This window comes from Phyllopteryx taeniolatus, chromosome 3, assembly GCF_024500385.1.
Source record: "Phyllopteryx taeniolatus isolate TA_2022b chromosome 3, UOR_Ptae_1.2, whole genome shotgun sequence".
Lineage (NCBI taxonomy): Eukaryota > Metazoa > Chordata > Actinopteri > Syngnathiformes > Syngnathidae > Phyllopteryx > Phyllopteryx taeniolatus.
In genome coordinates, this window is record NC_084504.1 from 18692839 (window position 1) to 18713726 (window position 20888).

The 20888-nt window shown below is 42.0% G+C and overlaps 1 protein-coding gene across 1 annotated transcript; it reads left to right on the forward strand.

Moving 5' to 3' along the window:
• The first annotated feature begins 1909 nt into the window (after nucleotides 1-1909).
• gda (guanine deaminase) lies at nucleotides 1910-17774 on the forward strand. The gene is made up of 14 exons (XM_061767311.1): nucleotides 1910-2145; nucleotides 7513-7601; nucleotides 9250-9421; nucleotides 9572-9659; nucleotides 11900-12005; nucleotides 12099-12126; nucleotides 13316-13423; nucleotides 14304-14411; nucleotides 14483-14580; nucleotides 14700-14767; nucleotides 15009-15155; nucleotides 15258-15376; nucleotides 16185-16212; nucleotides 16304-17774. The coding sequence occupies exons 1-14, from the start codon at nucleotides 2020-2022 to the stop codon at nucleotides 16366-16368; spliced, it is 1350 nt and encodes a 449-aa protein (XP_061623295.1). The 5' UTR covers nucleotides 1910-2019; the 3' UTR covers nucleotides 16369-17774.
• Nucleotides 17775-20888: the final 3114 nt, after the last annotated feature.

Genomic DNA, 20888 nt, shown 5'->3' on the forward strand with positions numbered 1-20888 from the left:
GGTCGAGCTATTGTATAATTAATGATTTGGTACTTTGGAATAATAATTGGAGGACTTTCTGTTATAGGACTAGGGCTACACTGAAGACAAAAACACCCAAAAAGTTGAATTACAATAAAATGAGTTTTAACTGAACTGCTGAGTTCATATGTCAATTTCCTCAAGATAATGTGATATAATGTGGCTCAGCAGTGTTTATGACCTCCATGTGCTGGGCTTGCTTGAATAGTCTATAATAGTTGTATTGCCTCACCTTATAAAGGATTAAAAGAGTTGTTATACGTTATAAATACAGCATTGTGATATTATGAAGATAATATACACCTCATCATTAGGTAAACCTGCTTGCTTTTGATTGACACTGTCGGAGAGGTATTAATTAATTGTAATTGCATCATAACAAGTGCTACATGGCTAATATCTTACCTACTGCCATTAAACTGGGTAGGCTGTCATGATCTGTGCCCTGCAGTTCCTTTGAGAAGCATGGGCTGCGCTTTTTGCCTCTTTTTTTCCATCTCTTTCCAGCATTAATTACCTCCTCGCCTGCGCACCTGGTTCCAATGAGCACTCATCACTGCCTGCACTTAAGCCTGCCAGTTCCAGTGTTCCAGCGCCAGAGTATTCTCACTCCCACACGGTACACCGGCCGACGCATTGCTCATGATAGTAAGAAAGGATTCTCTGATAACTGTGCTCGTACTTACTCCCTGTTGTTCCTCCTCTTCCAGTGCCCTCCTGTGTCTCCTGCCACGACGCTTGCTCCAGCCACATTGCCAAGTTCCCTCACCTGCTCAAGCTCCAGTCTCCCACACGCTCCCTGCTCCTACGGACCACCATCACGCCTTAGAATTCTTGACCTCGCGCTTCTCCCAAATAAACCCCTTCCAACTGCTTCCTCAGTCTCAGTCTGCTTTTGGGTCCAGTCCAATACCGTTTGGTACAAACCGTGACATACGCAAAACATTAGATACACTAGTCAGTGTAATGCATTGAATACTTGGAATAGAATAAGCCTTTAATATATGGTAGTTGCTTTGTGGTGGATTTAGCTTTTACAGCAGCAAAGTGGACAGTAGCAGTACACAATAACATGTATAAAAGAATCACAAATATCTGTACATATTTGCAACATCGCAACATGGAGTGGTTAGCACACAATTGGAAAGTTCAGGGTCCGAACCTTGGCTCAGGCCCACCTGCGGTTTTCTTCCACATTCCAAAGACTTGGATCATGTTACGTTAAATCGAAACAACACTACATTTTCCATAAGCCTGAATGCGAGTGTGAATGGTTATTGGTCAATAATAACACATCCCAAAAACATGCATGGTAAGTTAATTGAAGACTCTAAATTGCCTGTAGATGTGAATGGTTGTTTGTTTATATGTGCCCTGCGATTGGCTGGCAACCAGTTCAGGGTGTAACCCGCCTCTCGCCCAAAAATAGCTGGGATAGGCGTCAGCACGCCCGCGACCTAAGTGAGGATAAGCAGTACGGAAAATGAATGAATATACTGTACATAGTAGCAAAATATGAGAAACGGAACTTGAATAAATCATATCCAATGAATGATTATTTTTTTTTAATATGAATTTGCCATTGTGCCCAGTGTTGGTTGTCTGAACAACAATAATAAATGCGTTGCTCACTCAAGCATAATGTTTTTTTTTTAATAGTGCTCTTGTATTGGATCTTGTTACATTGTGCAAGTAAACCTTATACAGTTTCCCGTAGGTGTCGACATTACGTCTCTTGTTAATGTTTAGTGTGAGTTCAAATTGGAGAAAGAGAAAGAGCTGATGCATTACGTAATTGGAACTACACAGCCCATGTTACAAGTGTCGGTCGACACACCCTGCAGCTCCTCGCGCTCCGATTGGCTGAACACACCGTCCTCGGTCAGGTGCGTCCCCTCCAACGCGTCGCCGCTTTGGTCGAGGAGACATACGACTAAAAGCCGCAGTCTGCTACCTGCAGTTGTGCGCGCGAGTGTGTGTCACTGCTTTGAAGGGGTCATGGCGAACACGCACGTAGCTTCTGCGAGGAAGCGCGTCTTCAGGGGCACTTTGATCCATGCCACCAAGGAAGAGGCAGTGCAGGTCCTGGAAGATGCACTACTGGGAGTTAATGCCGACGGAACGGTAGGATTATTATTGGATTTATTATTATTTACATTTTTTTCGCATTATTATATTTAGCAGTGGCGTTGTTAGGCCAGTAATGAAGAATTACTTTCTTGAAAAACTTAATGATGTCCGACCTTCATTTTTTTCCCACCTCACGTTGCTTTTGGTCAGTCCTGTATTGTGACGCTCCTGGCTGGTAACACTGTGAAGCAACATCTTATCATTCATTGTGACGTTCCTGGCTTCACAATGCCCTTGTGAATCTCCTGGCTGTTTACATAAAAGATGAGTGAGGTTATAGAGTGAACTTTATGCATAAATTCACACCATGAAATAGGAGCTGAGCTCATTCACTTCTGACTTACTTGTCATCAGTGGTTAATAATAATCACCACTCTTCCACCCATATTGAACTGGAGGAATCGGAACGGATGAGTAGAAAGAAGCGACATCTACTGAAAATGTGAGTCTAAAGGATTTCACAAAATTAAGCCATTTGTGGCCATTTATGGGTATGAAATATGGAAGATTTCAGTCAAGGTGCGTTAAATAAAACTTATTTAACTTGAAATTTTATTTAGGAGAGTTATGATAAGAAAGTGAAGAGAGCCAAGAGATCAATATGAGCCAAATTAACCTGTCCCAAATATTTTTATTATTTAATGTTAAAATTAATTAATATTTTTCTCCAACAATTTTAGTCACATATCCGCCCAAAATATAATCGCTGCAACTTCAAAAGTATTTGGGAGCAAACATTTATTGTGTTGTAAGCCAAAGTCATGTCATTAGTCTCTATAATGATTAGTTATTAATTAAATGTGTTTCAATGTATCTTGAAGGGGGAGAATTCACAGTGTTGCAGCAATGTCAATTGAAAAAGATACTTTAGCATCTGGGTCCCAACGGAGTGATAGACCAATTTGCTACTCTGATCAAAAAAAAAAAGATGCCATTCATTGATGCTTCCTCCCGCCAAAGTAGCTGGAGAGCGCAGCTGTTAATTGAATTTTGATTACATTGGACTCATAAAAATGATTCAAGCCCTACTTTCATGCAACATATTTATTTTTTGTTTAATTTTGTAAAACAAATCTAATTAACAACTTATACATGTACTTTTTGTTAAGCTGAAGTAATAGTTTCACTTTGACATTCATGAACTCAAAACAAATGTGTTTGATTTGAAATTTGAATTGGGACCGCCCATTGCAACGCTCAGACACTTATTCCTTGCGCTCTCAGCTTGCTTGCTTTATCGACACTTGACAATTTGTGCTGCGGAGAAAGACAGCTGTAATTTCCCTCCCTGGTGAGTACTGATTGTTTTTGTGTGTTTTCTTTTTTAAAATAACCTTTCCCAAAAGACCGCGAAGACCGTCAGTGTAGTTGGGCAGGCATTATGGGCTAGCTAGCTATGCTAGGTTTAACTGCTAAAATGGCCTACACTAGAATGGAGTTTGAGTAGGACTACTCATGTTTGTGGTTACTCTAACTAGTGTTTTAACTGCAGAACGTGTTCTGGAAAAAGTGTACAAGTACGTACGGAATCTACGAACGTGAATTATTAATAATAAGACGCCACCTCCGCGTAGCAACCCCTCTCCCACCTGCCGATTCTGTTGAATGTATGTATGAATCGAAAGTACAGTGATGTTTGTGCTTTATTCACTTATCAAAAATCGGCGTATGAATGCAAGGCGGGCCATTTATGGGGCATTTCTAGTACAGTATATTGTTAAAACACCAAAGGGTAGCTAAATTGCCCATTGAGAGACGAGTAGCACCTGGCACGTGACCTCCTTCCCTCCTTACTCCCTTTTTTCTTTGAGCAAACGAATCAAGTTGGGCGAAAGCATTTACGTGCTTGTGACCAAGTGTTGTGCGTACATTAAAGTGAGTACAGTATTGTTCACATTAACCGCACTGGTCTGTTAATGCAGTATTCCATCCATCCATCCATTTTCTACCGCTTATCCGAGGTCGGGTCGCGGGGGCAGTAGCTTTAGCAGGGACTCCCAGAGCCGGGAGAAGCGTCTCTACAGTCACCATTCGACTGAGGGCAATAATGCTTGCAGAATAAATGAAAATCGAACTTTTTAAAGGAGGTCCGTCTTGGTGCTTTCGTTTTATGAAACGGCGCCATCTAGCCATCCGGCCAAGGACTACCGTGGTGTAGTAACTTCCAGCGTATTACAAGGAAAAGCTGGCCATCTTCCGCTCCTACTGCAGTAAAAAGATTGCCGACAAACACATCCAGCCCAACCACATCACCAACATGGACGAGGTGCCGCTCACTTTCGCTCACTTTCAACATCCCGGTGAACCACACTGTAGAGAAGAAGGGGACCAGCACGGTAGCGATACTCACAACGGGGCACGAGAAGTCGGCTTTTACTGTTGTGCTTGGTTGTCATGGTAATGGACAGAAACTGCCACCTATGGTGATTTTTAAGAAGACGCTGCCTAAAGAAAAGTTTCCAGCCGAAGTCATCGTTAAGGCCAATAAAAAAGGGCTGGATGGACGAGGAGAAAATGAGAGAGTGGCTGAGTGAGGTGTACGTAAAGAGACCGGATGTTTTTTTTTCCACGCGTCAATGTTCCTGTTGATCTGTGACTCCATGTGCGCCCATCTCACAGCCGCTGTGAAAAACCAAGTGCAGCAAATGAACTCTGAGCTTTCCATCATTCCGGGAGGCTTGACGAAGGAACTCCAACCGCTGGACATCGGTGTAAACAGGGCGTTCAAAGTAAAGTTGCGAGCGGCGTGGGAGCGATGGATGACAGATGGCGAACGCAGCTTTACTAAGACTAGGAGGCAGCGCCGGGCGAGTTATGACACCATATGTGAATGGATTGTGGATGCCTGGGCTAAGGTATCTGCTTTGACTGTTGTCCGAGCTTTCGCGAAAGCCGGTATCATTGCTGAACAGCGCCCCGGCAACGACACTGAGTCCGACAATGACGAGAGGAAACTCGGCATATTTGATGGAGAACTTGCCCACCTGTTCATTTCGGATACAGAAGATGAGGACTTTAATGGATTTGTGGATGAGGATTGATCCAAAAATTATGAGAGTACATTGTTAAATACTTCAATAAAGTACAACCGAACTCAGTTTTTCTCCCGCTGCCTTTTTAAAAACATTGTTTTAGTGTGCATGCATGCTACTGTGTGTTGTAAGCTACCGTGTGTTTTACCATGCCTGTGCCCAATAATACGGTGCGCCTTATGTATGTGTTAAATACAGAAATAGACCCCGTAACTGAGACTGCGCCTTTTAATACGGTGCGCCTTTTGTATGTGTTAAATACAGAAATAGACCCCGTAACTGAGACTACGCCTTTTAATACGGTGCACCTTTTGTATGTGTTAAATACAGAAATAGACCCCGTAACTGAGACTGCGCCTTTTAATACGGTGCGCCTTATGGTCGTGAAAATACGTTATGTTGAGTCTGCCTACAAAGGAAAAAGACTATGCAAGCAAAGACCAGAGGGCATGGCACCTTCCTAAAACAAAAATGTCAGGTTCTTGTCAGGCATTGGCTTTTATTCCTTAGTTGGGGGCTATGCCAAAGGAACAAAACTATGCAAGCAATGACCAGGGGGCATGGCACCTTTCTAAAACAAAAATGTCAGGTTCTTGCCAGGCATTGGGTTTTGTTCCTTAGTTGGGGGCTACCGTAGGTTTTAAGCTAGCGTATCTTTTACCATGCCTGCGCCCAATAATACGGTGCGCCTTATGTATGTGTTAAATACAGAAATAGACTGCGCAACTGAGATGGCGCCTTTTAATACGGTGCGGTGCGCCTTATGTTCGTGAAAATACAGTACTTCATTTCTTATAGAACAGTAATTTTTAGTATTACGTATATTGTAATAGTTTGTCTTGTTATATGTATTATATTATATATCATTGTATATATTCGTAGTTTAGCATTATTATATTTAGCATTAGTTTTGGTCCCAGTACTTTATTATTATTATTAGTTAGTGTAATGATTATTATATATTTATTACTATATTTATTAGTCTTTAATAGTGTTGTATGTATCAATCCACCCATCCATCTTCTTTACCGCTTCTCCTCAATAGGGTCGCGGGCTGCTGGAGCCTATCCCAGCTATTTTCGGGCGGGAGGTGGGGTACACACTGACCCGGTCACCAGCCAATCGCAGGGCACATAGAAACAAACAACCATTCGCACTCATATTCACACCTACGGGCAATTTAGAGTCTTCAATCAACCAACCACTCGTGTTTTTGGGATGTGGGAGTAAACCGGAGTGCCCGGAGAAAACCCACGCAGGCACGGGGAGAACATGCAAACTCCACACAGGCAGAACTGTGAAGCAGATGTGCTAACCAGTCGGCCACCGTGCCGGCGTATGTATCAATATTTTATTTTATTACTAGTTTTACTATTATTCGTGTTTAGTATTATATGAATTAATAGTCATTTTAGTGGGACAGTGTTCCCTTCTTTTACGCGGTTAATGGGGACCAGAACCCCCCGCGAAAGGTGAAAAACCTCAAAGTAGGATTCCCCCCCTAGGAATTGTGTATGTGGGTACCAGAATGTTTAAAATATGTAAACAGTATTTATCCTTTACATATTTGAGACAAAGATTACAACAGTACACATATTTACTTAAATCTTTAATGATAAAACCTTATACAGTAATTAACATTCATCAACATTGCCTTCTGAGAAAGGCGAAGAGGCTTGCGTTGGTGGCAGAGGTGAGGCTCTCACTTGTCTCGTAGGGGCTTTAGGTTCACTCGGAGACTCTTCTGCTGGAGGCGCTGATGGTGTAGCTGGGGTTTTACATTGGAGAAAAACATGGTGATGGGTAGTTGTTGTCTTTGTTTTTTCTTTTGCTTCAAAATTCCCCTGTACAAGGACATAACCCTGTCTCTTATTACGCGGAGTTACCAAAAATCAGTCACTGAGCAATAAAGGGTTGCTAGTTATCTGGTAATGCCGGTACATTTTTTTTTTTTGGACAATTGTGCAAAAAGATGCAGAGTCCTCTAGCACTTAGTGCAGTTCGAAAGACTAATATTGCAATAGTCCGGTGCAATGACCCTTGTGCAAAGAGCACCGAGACTTCCAAGTGAGTAGTGCGATAATCTGGGACAATGTTGATTGTGCAAATGTTGCAGATACTCCTCAGTCAGTGTGCAAATGGAGCAGATGCTACTCTGGCATGAGTGGCCAGATGGGGGACTAAGGGGTTTCCTTCTAACTTTCATTGAACTGAGAGAATTATGAAGGTCCTTATCATTGCACAAGAATTCCATTCAACAGTATCCATGCATGCCTTTACGTTCTCAATAAATCATTTGGCTATTAATCAAGGTCCATTCTGTCATCAGATCGCCTTCACTGGAGAAGGCAAAGAGCTGGATCGACTCTGTAAAGAGTTTGCATATAGTCCATCGGCAGTAACTCATCTGGAAAAACAGTAAGTGTACAACTACATACATGTATTACTTCATAGACTAAATGACAGCCCACGAGTGATGCAATAATCAGAATCAGCTTTATTGGTTATGTAAGGAATTTGTCTCTGGTAGTTGGAGCCACTCTAGTATGACAACAAACAGCCACTATGATGAAATATACATTTAGGACATAAAAAACATGAGTGTGAAGAGTCAGTGAGGAATGAAAGTGTACCACTCGTGTGGTGATGCTGATATAATGGCAAAAGTCCTCAAACATCCATCCATCCATTTTCTGAGCCGCTTATCCTCACAAGGGTCGTGGGAGTGCTGGAGCCTATCCCAGCTATCAACGGGCAGGAGGCGGGGTACACCCTGAACTTGTTGCCAGCCAATTGCAGGGCACATATAAACAAAACAAACATTCGCACTCACGTGCACACCTACGGCCAATTTAGAGACTTAAATTAACCGACCATGCATGTTTTTGGGATGTGGGAGGAAATCGGATTGCCCGGCGAGAACCCACGCAGGCACGGAGAGAACATGCAAACTCCACACAGACGGGGCCGAGAATTGAACCCCAGTCCTCAGAACTGAGAGGCAGACGCTCTAACTGTTCCACCAGTCCTCAAACAATTTAGAGCAATTTAAAGTGACTAATAGTGCAATGATCTGGTACAGTGATGACTGTGAAAACGGAGTTCTCAAACACATAAGTGGGCAATAGTAATCAACAACAGTATGCAAATATCCATCCATCCATTCTCTACCGCTTATCCGGGTCGGGTCGCGGGGGCAGTAGCTTCAGCAGGGACGCCCAGACTTCCCTCTCCCCAGCCACTTCATCCAGCTCTTCCGGGGGGATCCCGAGGCGTTCCCAGGCCAGCCGAAGTATGCAAATAGTGCAGCGTAATAAACCAGTGCATTCACGAATAATGTAGAAGTGTACCGACAGAGGTGTGTTGGTAGTCGTCAGTGGTGCAGCTGGGTGAGTGTGGAGTGTGAAAGTGTCCTTTTCAAATCTGCAGCAGAAGGTATTAAAGTCGTCAACCTGTCCTTTATTGTTCCGCTTGGGGGTATGATGATAGCTTGTAGCTGGGGAAGATGCTCTCAGGAGCAGGTGTGTACAAGACAGTGGGAAGACGACAACCCTAACACACACCCATGACATTACTGGTCTTTGTGAGGAGAAGCTCATCCATTTTGTTGGGTAGAGAATGTAGATTTGCGAGGTGAACCGACGCAAGTGGCGTTTGAAATCCTCACTGTCGCAGCTTGACTTGCACTCTGGTATGCTTCCCTCTATGGCGCCGTCTTCGTCTTCTCCATGCACCATAGAGTACAGTGGCACCACAAGTGAGTATCTCTGAGAAAAAACTTTGTGGATTTGTGAAAGTTGGCAAAAGGTTTGGAGTAGACTTCCTAATGTTTAGCAAGTCTTCCCTAGTGTAAGTAAGTCGGCTAATGTCTACATCGATGAACGAAAAAGACAGAAGCATGGACAATACTAGAGAACGTGTTACCAAGGAGTCCACCCTTGTAGGCAGCCATCTTGGTTCTTTCAATCCATTACTACGAAATATGTACAGTAATAAAAAAAAAACAACTAAAACAACTGTAGGATATGGGATATGCAAGTAATATATAATACTCTTTGTGTTATAGTGAATTCTTTATGCCAGGAATGGTGGACACCCACATTCATGCCCCCCAGTACAGCTACGCTGGCACGGCCCTGGACTTGCCTCTGCTTGACTGGCTCAACAAATACACTTTTCCTGTGGAATCCCGCTTTAAAGACAAGAGTTTTGCGCAGAAGGTCTACACTCAAGTCGTGGTGAGTTAATCCACAAAATAGCTGGTGTCCATAGAAACAGTACCACACCCTGTTATTAGGCAACCTACAGTTTGGGAAATGTGTGGACTCTGTGCTGGTTAAACAATGTATAGGCACATTAAGCTGTAATTGGATCCTTGTGATTCACAGAGAAGAACTCTGAGAAATGGAACAACCACTGCTTGTTACTTTGCCACAATACATACCGACTCATCTCTCCTGTTGGGCCACATTGCAGGTAAGAAGTCCTAAAAAAAATTTTTTTTTATAAATTTGATAGTGAGTATAATAACAAGGGTGGTCATTATACCTAACCTGTGAGAGCAATTGATCCAGTCAGCCATTCAAATTTTAAAAACTAATAGACACCGTCATAGAACGTCCCAAAATGCCCATAATATAAAACATTCATTTGATCATTGCGCTGTAGTTATTTTATTATTATTTTTTTTTAAATTGTTCTCGGAATCTTGATTGTTTTATATTAATGGGCCTGAAATGATTTACACATAAATATTTTGTTTATTTATGACTTTACAACTGAGGTAGCATAGGTTCCGACTCACAAATTGGAGATTCAAATATTTGAAATGCGAAACCAAGGACAAAAGTTCCTCTACCTTGCTCTAGAACAGTTGCTTCAAAGTTGTGTACAAAGGGGTCCTTGGTTTACGAGTTTCACGACATTAAGAGGTTAAAAACTGCGTACAATGTGCCCTGAGATTGTCAAATGGAAAACAATGTGAAAATGATTCCACTCATGTTCTGGTTCTTAGGAGGTATAAAAGTAGCCTGACAGTTTTTTAAAATTATTATTATTTATTTATTTCTTCCTAAAAGTCACTATGCTGGTTGGAAAAGTCACATTATCAATTTAATCAATTTAAGTTTCCAACAGTGACTTTGCTATTGTGAACTAGCTCCACTCTTCAGTCACATTGTAAGTGGAAACGTTGCACCTCAGATAGCAACAATGAATAAATATTGAATTAAATTCAGTTGAATTTGGTTAAGTTCCTTTCAGTTAAACAGTTCATGAATATTTAGGTTGAAAGAAAAAAAGAAAAAATAATTCCCTTGGTATTTAGGGGTGCACATGGAAGGTAATGTTTAATTTGTGTTAGGATTATGAGTGGGTCCTTTGAAAAATGTCTGCCAGTCCCTTATATGGGACACCTGGACCTAAAAAGGTGGCTGACCCCTGTTGTAGAATGAGTATACAATGGAGGGATCTAGTGGTTGACATCCCATGTTGTTTGACGTAAACAAGCTCCATTTTCATTACAGCTGCCTAACAAACTCCCTCTCAGCTGCTGTCCGAGCGTCTTTCTCTTTCTTTAATCTCTCAAAACCTTTTTACCTTTGCCTTATCATGTGTGGTACACCAGGTGCGTGCATGCATTACAAACAGTATGCCATGATCCAATTGTGCCTCCTGCAATGACTGCTGTACACTGTGTATACTTTTTGTCGCCACCTGACAAGCACAAACCTGCAGTTAAACTTGATGATTTCTATTGGCTGAATAGGACATGCGAGAAAATCATTCATTACACCAATAAAATCACACAAGAGCTATGTCCAAAATTATTCAGATTATTTCTCATTACAGGGTAATCCAATGGTCCAAGTGCTAACCGACCTTCAGAAAAATGTCACCACCCCCCCCAAAAAAAGGAAATAATATAGTGGATACACAGGTTAAATATGTACCTTCTGTTATCTAGTGGAAGAGCATTTAATTGCTGTATGTATACTGTATGTCTTTATAATTCACATCCACAGCAACAGCCTTACTTCACCCATCGCCATGTGGCGTGGTGGGGGTCCTCAGAACTGCAGATTTGCTAACCAGTCGGCCACGGGTTAGGGTTACATGCGTGGTAGGTTTTTTGAAGACTCTAAATTGCCCGTAGGTGTGAATGTGTGCGTGAATGGTTGTTTGTTTATACGTGCCCTGCGATTGGCTGGCGACCAGTTCGGCGTGTACCCTGCCTCTCGCCTGAAGATAGCTGAGATAGGCTCCAGCACGCCCATGATCCTTGTGAGGATAAGCGGTACAGACAATGGAAGGATACTACAAAGACAAAAGATTTAATGTTCAAACTGATAAACTATTGCTTTTTTTTTCAGATATTCTCTCATTTTGAATTTGATGACTGCAACATGTTCCAAAAAAGCTTAATTTCATTGCCTGATGTCATAAATATGCAAATGATATTTTGATTATTTTATATTATTCTTATGTGCTGCAACTGTTTGACTGCTGTGACTGTTTGACTGCTGTGAAACTGAAATGTTCTAATTGTAGGACAAATGATGTTATATTCTATTGTATTGTGGAACAACAAATGTTATAATGCAAGCAGTGGTGTGAGACTGGTGTTTCTTCTTGTATGATGTTATATTCTATTGTATTGTGGAACAACAAACGTTATAATGCAAGCAGTGGTGTGAGACTGGTGTTTCTTCTTGTAGACAAGTTGGGACAGCGAGCCTTGGTGGGTAAAGTGTGTATGGACCGGAACAATTCTGTGAAACATTACAAAGAGACCATCCAAGAGTCCCTGAAAGAAACCCGTCGGTGGGTTTAAAAAATGTTTTAATTTTATGCATCAGTGTGTTGTAAGATGTTCGGATTTGCGTAATGGCAAATGTTTTCTTTATCCTCTTCAAGGTTCATTGCTGAGCTCTTGGAGAAAAAGGTAAGAGTCTGTAGAATGTGAAGTTCAGAAAATGTAAGAAAAATCCAATGTGTACTGTAGCACTCAGTTACGTCTGTGCAAGTAAACCCAGTCTCTTTTGAGCATTGAGCGATTTCTTAGTGTTAAAACAAGAAATTTTGATGATGTCTGACACAAGATGGCCCAGTTTAAAGTCAAGTCAGAACAAGATGTCTGCATCCATAGATGTTTCTTGTCGACATTCATCATATGACAAGTCAACATAATTTTTACAAGCTTTGAGATATTTATTTGTGTTAAAGCAAGAATGCTGTTAATTTTTAATAACACGTGGCAAGTCAACCAAATCATCTCCAAGCTTTGAGAGGTTTAGTTGAGTAAAAGCAAGAACCCTGTTGTTTTTTATCATATCTGATAGAACATGACCAATCTAACCTGTTTGAGAACAAATCAGAACAGGAAACGTAAAGAAACTCAACAGTATCATTGTAGTTTATTGCGTCTGTATTCATAGGTGGAAAACAAATCTTATACAAGCTTTTAGTTTTTGTTAAGCAGAAACCCTGTTTATTTTTAATCCTCGCTGGCCAAAGTAGCTGAAGCACCAAACAGGGTGATAAGAAATGTAAGGAAAATCAAAAGTGTAGCGACGCAGTCTGCATCAGTAAAGTCTTCTCCCTGGCACTCTTCATGTGGCAAGTCAATCTTTTCTTCTTAGAGTTTAAGACTTTCCTTCTGTTTAGACAAGAACCCTAATGATTTTGAATGAGATCCAACACAAGATGAACAAGGTAGCTGAAGCAGCAAACATAATGCTGAGAAATTAGTGTGAGTTCATTGCGTCTGTATCTGGCACTAGTCTTCCTGTTGCAAAATATTCTGCAATCTTTTGGAATTTTGTCTTGATCTATGTGTGAAGGCAAGAACACTCTTGATTTTGATTAACAGTCAACAAAAGATGGTCAAAGTGTCTAAGCACATTTTCGTTTCGGCAGACGTATCAGTCGCAATTTTCAACCACTTTCAATGTCAATCAAATCTGTCATTTTTGTTCCATAGTAGAGTGTAAATCCTCGTGAATTTGGTAATTTGTCAAAGACAGTCCTTTATGCTTTCAACTGGAGTTATTCTCAAACAAGTTGTCAATTTGCATCAAATTCACTGACAACAGTTTGACTGATGCTTGTGTCTTCTCATGGTCTTTTGTCAGTACGCTCTTGTGAAGCCCGTGGTGACGCCTCGCTTTGTCCTTTCATGCTCGGGAGCCTTGTTAGGACAACTGGGACAACTTGCTAAGAACAACAACCTGCATATTCAGGTGAGCTCACCGTGGCAACCAAAGCAGGCGATGTCCACTGGGCACAGTTGCCAGAGAGATAGTTGTAGTGATTTGAAGTCTTTTGGGATTTCCAACTTTTAGGTAGACACAAACTGTTTGAAATTGATTCAAGATTCAAGATGAACTTTATTGTCCTACAAAGTGAGAAATTGGTTCTGGGCCATTCGCCCATGCAGCAGCAGCAACAACACAGAACATACAATACAACCTTAGGACAAACATACAGTTGATATGGACGTCATATAATACAAGGTGCCAAAAAGTGCAACATCGAAAAATTACAAGATAAATAGTCCTAATAAAGGTACAGTAAAATGCTAAAGTTGTACAATGTTATCCATCCATCCATCCATCCATTTTCTGAGCCGCTTCTCCTCACTAGGGTCGCGGGCGTGCTGGAGCCTATCCCAGCTGTCATCGGGCAGGAGGCGGGGTACACCCTGAACTGGTTGCCAGCCAATCACAGGGCACATACAAACAAACAACCATTCGCACTCACAGTCACACCTACGGGCAATTTAGAGTCTCCAATTTATGCATGTTTTTGGGATGTGGGAGGAAACCGGAGTGCCCGGAGAAAACCCATGCAAGAGCACGGGGAGAACATGCAAACTCCACACAGTCTGGGCCGGGGATAGAACCCGGGTCCTCAGAACTGTGAGGCTGACGCTCTAACCAGTCGCCACAGTGCCGCCTGTACAATGTTATGTAATTTGTAATTGTGGTCACCCACTCCTGCTGAGCTGAAAGAGTTAAACGTAAGTATTTCAAAACAAAACGTGCAATTTCACACCCTCACCTAACGCCTTATGTAAATGTTCCCAAACAAACCTTTGAGGATTACTGTATTCATTTCCAGAGTCACATTAGTGAAAATGTTGACGAGGTGAAGATTGTGAAGGAGCTGTTCCCTGATTCTGATTCTTACACAGATGTCTACCACAAGCACAACCTGCTTACCAATAAGGTGAAAACAATTCCTGGTCAGTCTAAATATCTTTTGGTGGATACATTGTTCATTTTGCTCCTGCTCTCTAGACGGTGATGGCGCATGGCTGCTATCTGAGTGATGAAGAGTTGGCCTTGTTTAGAGAGACGGGAGCTTCTTTGTCTCACTGTCCAAACTCCAATATCTCGTAAGTGTGACTGATTTCCCCTTTGAAACACCTTTGCTTATGTAAGATGATAATAGACAAATGAGTTTGTGTCGTAACAGTTTGTGAGTCACCTTCTTAATGATGATTCCTCTACCAAGGTTATGCAGTGGATTCCTCAATGTCCGTAACGTCTTGAACCACAAAGTGAAGCTTGGCCTTGGCACAGGTGGGAACACAATAACAATACCACATTTGAGCCCACTGAAAAGAGAGTAATGTAGTGAAGCGTTGTGATTTTTTTCTCGGGCAATCACATTTGAGTATTTGAATTATCTTAGTCATAGCCGACAATCCAGAAACACTAACAAAGCCAACTGAAAGAGATTGGATTTTAATTGTATACTGTGTAAAGCTGTTGTCTGTGCCTGCTTTTGCTCATGTGACCCCTCTGATGCGTCCTGCGGCAGACGTGGCGGGTGGCTACTCTGCCTCAATGCTGGATGCCGTGAGGAGAGCCTTGGACACATCCAAATTGCTGACCATAAAGGACACGGAACATGAGACGCTCACCTTTGAGGAGGTGTTCAGGCTTGCTACACTCGGAGGCAGCCAAGGTACCACACAAACTTGCACCCTGAATTAGTCATGTTGATGAAGTCATCTTGATATGTGAAGGCTGTGATGTTATTTTAATGAATTTTGTCTTTTGTCTCTAGCTTTGTCCCTGGATGACCAAATTGGAAATTTCGAAGTGGGCAAAGACTTTGACGCTCTGAGGGTGAATGTAATGGTTCCTGGCGGACCCATTGACTTGTTCCAGCATGAGGAACCCAAGGTATATTTGAAAGGGGAGCACTGACTGACACTGTGTTCACACTTGTCCAGTTTGATTTGGTTAAGAATAAACTCTGGTGGCCTACAGTTTATATTTTAGGAGCTCAGGTAAAAATAGAACCATATAAAATCACAAGCTTAACAAGCTTGCACCAAGGTGTTCTCACACTTCTTTCAATTAACACAATAATGCCGTCTATTAGGTCAAGTGTGTTTGGTGCTGGCCAAATAAGCGGGCTGAGACCACTTGATGAGGCTGTCTACATTTGACTGGAAGCTGCGACTTTTCCCCTCTCATTAATCCTGCGGCTTACCAATGATCCATCGTATTTGCGTATTTTCCCGATGTGTCACATTCTCATCTATCCTTAGCTTATCTTCAGCTCACCAAAACCTGTGTTTTTCCCCCATATTTATATGTGTAAGTTTCACGTTTCTTAAAATTTTGTGGGTGCGACTTAAACATCGATGCACTCAGAAATAATTGAGCATGATTGAGCAGACCATCCATCCATCCATCCATTTTCTTTACCGCTTATCCTCACTTGGCCGCGAGGGCTGCTGGAGCCCATCGCAGCTATCTTCGGGCGAGAGGCAGGGTATACCCTGAACTGGCCGCTAGCCAATCGCAGTTGAGCAGAGCAAGTTGTTTCAAGTTTTTGAACAAAGACCAAACACATGAGTCCAAACGCTCTGTTTTGTTCCAGACTAGTACTGAGCTACAATTGTGAACACAGACTTAAACTGTTTGGTAGTGAAACACAAGATGTCCAGTAGATGTAACTAATGTATCATTATTTTACTTTTAGATTATTCTTGAAAAATTCTTGAATTTGGGTGAGTGACAAGTTGTGATGATTCCTTTTCTGATTATTCTTTTGTGTGTCACGCATCATGGTCACATGATAATTTTGTTCCTGTCGTGCAGGTGACGATCGGAACATAGTGGAGGTTTACGTGGCTGGAAGAAATGTGGTACCATCTGCAGAGTAGTCTCTCCACATACCTTTTCATCACTTGATTGAATTGCTTGAAATGTTGCCTGTCCTCTGAGGAATGAGTCACACTCAGGCAGTCAGTCTATTCTTTGTAGTGTGTAGCCTTTTCTATTCAATTGCAAGTGTAAGTCATAGGGACCACCCTGGCAAGTAAAAGACTTGTAAAAGCAATGTATCAGCTATTGTGTATCTAACTGCAAGTCAGCATTACCATGAGCAAGCTAAACTAATCTTGACTACTCAAAGAGTATTTTATTCTTCACCATTAGCATCAATGTTCATTTTATATACAGTGGTACCTGGACTGATGCGTTTTTGGAGATATGAGCCATAGCGCGGCCGATTTTTTTGCCTTGATTTGTGAGCAATGATTTGAATTATGAGTGAGCTTGAGACTCTCAACAGTGCCAGTGAAGCAATTAGGGTGAAACCTCTTACAGGAATTCAGTTCATTCACAAATCAGTTTACAAACAAATGTTTAGCACAAATACTGTTAACGTCATACGCTCAATGCGTTGCGTAATTCAGTTATAGATTTTTTTTGGGGGGGGGGGAGGGGGTGGCTGTAACATAATCTCCAGTATGACTCCCAAGAAAGTGAAATGTGCAAGTGATGGCGCTATTAAGAAACCTTGGAAAGTGAGCTTCCATGAAGGGGTAACAAAGCTACAGGAGAGCTAAAAGGCACTCTTGAGGCCACGCCATTTAAAGCCACAACACACATACTGTATGCACTACAGTGTGTGTACTGTGTGTGTGTGTGTGTGTGTGTGTGTGTGGATGTGTGAGATGTTTGGCTTAATTACACTTCACGAAACCAGTTTATTTCTTTACGTTCTCTATTTTTATATTTCTATTTTAGAGTACAATGATATTGTACTTTGTGGGGCTTTGTGAGGGTTAATGCCATTGCCATTTTTTTCATGGGGAAAGTTGATTTGAGATAGGTGTAATTTGAGTTACGAGCATGGACACAGAACAAATTCAACTCCTAAGTCAGGGCACCACCTGACTTTAAATATGACCCGTCTTTCATTTCAAATTGCAGAGACACGTGATTTGTTTTTTGTTAGTTTTGAAAGTCTATTAGTTGTTGCATTAATGATGTGTTACTGTTAGAAGTTTGTACACTTTTGTAAATCTATTAAATTTGATGTCACAAAACAAAATGTCAGTATGTGGCACAAACTATTGATAGCATTTGAAACATGAGTACTTCTTTTAAATTGTCCTTGATGTCTCATTCAATGGGGAACTGAAATAATATAACCGTGTTTCTGACACCATTTCAATACATTTGATGAAATATTAGCAACAAGTGTGTGTGTGAACTGAGAAGTAAGTGCCTTCATGACCTGTGGTGGAATACTTACTAATAAATTGTCAGTTATCAGCAACAAGTGGGTGAACTGAGAAGTGCTTTCATGACCTGTGTTGGAATTACTAATAAATTGCCGGGCTGAGATTGTGACAAGTTAACACAAGGAATGGTCATCAGTCTAGAAGGAGAAACCCTCTTAACTTGAAACATTCAGAGGGAGCCTGAGAGGCAAATGCAAGTTTATTTGTCAATTCATTTACAAGGCATTTCAAAGTGCTACAGTTACATAAAAAATGACAAGCAAGACACAATATACTGCATACCACGCTGACATCCGCTTTTTATCACCTGGGTTCCCCTCAACATTCACCACTGAACTGTACTCCCAGGTCAAGTGGACCTCTAGACATTTCACTGGTTCCTCTGTATAAAACACTTATTGGCAAGACCCCACCCTATCCTTACTCTTTGATCACCGGCATGCATACCTGCATAACACCACCTGCACTCCATTGAAGCATTTTTATTAGAAGTTCACACTATTCTTGGTGGATCGTATTTCAATTATCTGCCCCAAACCACTGGCAGCAGTTTTTAAGACCTTTGGCATTGTTCCAGTCTGAACTGACATTGACTGATGAACGAGTCGTGGCAATAAACTTCTTAGCATGGGCTTTAGAAATCTTGTTGGTAACTTGTCAAGGCAGTGATATTAAATTACAATGCTGAATTTCCACTGCACGGTACTAGCTCGGCTCAATTTTACTCCCATTGTCCTGGACAAGAGGGTTCTCCTGTATTTACTTGTGTTCATTTTGACTGTTGACCAAGGTAACGGGACATTTTATTCCTGATGAGACTTGAGTGCAACCACAAAAACAGCCACTGGGGTATAATACTACAGCGTAGTAGCGGTAAACTATTAGTAGCATGTGTATTTCTGTCATTTCTAGCTGCATATCTTCAAGATGACGCAGATATGACAAATCTGCTAGATCAATGACCAGTGGATTACGTGACCCTTGTGATATCAGCTTGGCATTCTTGCAGTTTTCTCATTGGAAAAGTGTCTCCGTTTCCAATACCCATACTTCATCCATTATTGTCCATCCAGCAATGCATGTTCTATATTGCTTAGCCTGTTCAGAGTGATGCCTGAGCTGGAGTTTATCCCAACTGACTGGCTGGCTAAAGACAACACTACAACCTGGACCGGTCGCCAGTCAATAACAGGGCACGTATAGACATAGACATATCCACAATCATTTACACTATCCCGGAGTGGGACCTGAATCCACGCTGCTTGTACCAAAGTCAGGTGAGTGAACCGCTACACCGGCAGTGTTCAGTTATTACTTACGGCAACCTAACTCAGAAACACACAAGGACTTGCTGGACTGATCGGGCAATGTGGCATAGCCCCCAACTAAGGAATACAAGCCAATGCCTGGCAAGAACCTAACATTTCTGTTTTAGGAAGGTTCCATGCCCCCTGGTCTTTGCTTGCATAGTCTTTTTCCTTTGGTATAGCCCCCAACTAAGGAATAAAAGCCAATGCCTGGCAAGAACCTGACATTTTTGTTTTAGGAAGGTTCCATGCCCCCTGGTCTTTGCTTGCATAGTCTTGTTCCTTTGTAGGCAGACTCAACATACCGTATTTTCACGACCACAAGGCGCACCGTATTAAAAGGCGCAGTCTCAGTTACGGGGTCTATTTCTGTATTTAACACATACAAAAGGCGCACCGTATTATTGGGCGCAGGCATGGTAAAACATGTGCTAGCTTAAAACATACGCTAGCATGCATGCACGCTAAAACAATGTTTTTAAAAAAGCAGCCGGTGCAAAACTGAGTTTGGTTGTACTTTATTGAAGTATTTAACAATGTACTCAAGTTATTTTTTGATCAATCCTCATCCACAAATCCATCAAAGTCCTCATCTTCTGTATCCGAAATGAACAGGTGGGCAAGTTCTCCATCAAACACGGCAGGTTCCCGCTCGTCATTGTCGGAGTCAGTGTCGTTGCCATGCGGCTCCTCAGAAATGATGCCGGCTTTTACGAAAGCTCGAACAACAGTGCAAGCAGACACGTTAGCCCAAGCATCCACAATCCATTCACAAATTGTGGCGTAACTCGCGGTGCCTCCTAGTCTTAGTAAAGCTGTGTTCGCCATCTGTCATCCATGGCTCCCACGCCGCTCGCAACTTCACTTTGAACGCCCTGTTTACACCGATGTCCAGCGGTTGGTGTTCATTTATCCATTGCTCGAGTGGGTCTTCCAACTCGGGCCACCTCGCCTCGTTTCCGCGGGAAATCAGCTTCGTCTTCTTGACTTGCCAAAGCTCGTTTTCCTGCTTACTCCACTTGCAAACCAAGGATTCGTTGATCTTGAATTCTCTCGCGACTGCTCGATTCCCATGTTCCTCCACGTAACTGATAGCTTGCAGTTTAAACTGCTTCGTAAGCGTGTCTCTTCGTGGGTGCAGTTTTCGACTGCGGTCAAGCCAGCCTCCACTCGTAAAGCCAGCCGCCCTTAATTTTGTTCATACTAGGCAGTACGGTAATAGGTCGGCGGTGTTGCGATATCTGATAGATTTCTTTTAACAGATTTTTTTCAGTCAGGGGTAATGACAGCAAAATATGTAGTTTTCAGAGACTTTTATTTTGAAATACAATGTCAGATCTTCATCAAACCTCTTTTAATGGAGTCCATGGTGCTCTGTCACACAGATCTGGACTTGTCTTGCGATACCAAGGGGATTATTTTAGGGTGGCTTTGGCTCAATAGCTAGAACCGGTTCGAATCCCTGCTATGACTGTCCGTCCGCATGTCAAAGTGTCCTTGGGCAAGACACTGAACCCTAATTTGCTCCCAGTGGGCCTGGCAGTGCCTTGCATGTCTGCAGTCGCCCATTGGTTTATGAATGTGTGTGTGAATGTGAGGCTTTGTAAAGCGCTTTGGGCACTGTGATGGTGCAGAGCCAGCGCTATATAAGTTCAGTCCAGTTACCATTTATTTTTTATAAGATATCACATAAACTACATTTTTAATGCATCTCAAGATTCAAATTAACCTTGCTGGTTGCATTCCTTTAGAAGAACATTGACGTCCGTATTATTGGGAAGGTTTTATTTTGAAGGTGGCTTTCGCCGCGAGTTGGCGACTTATTACCGTAATGTCTAGTATGAA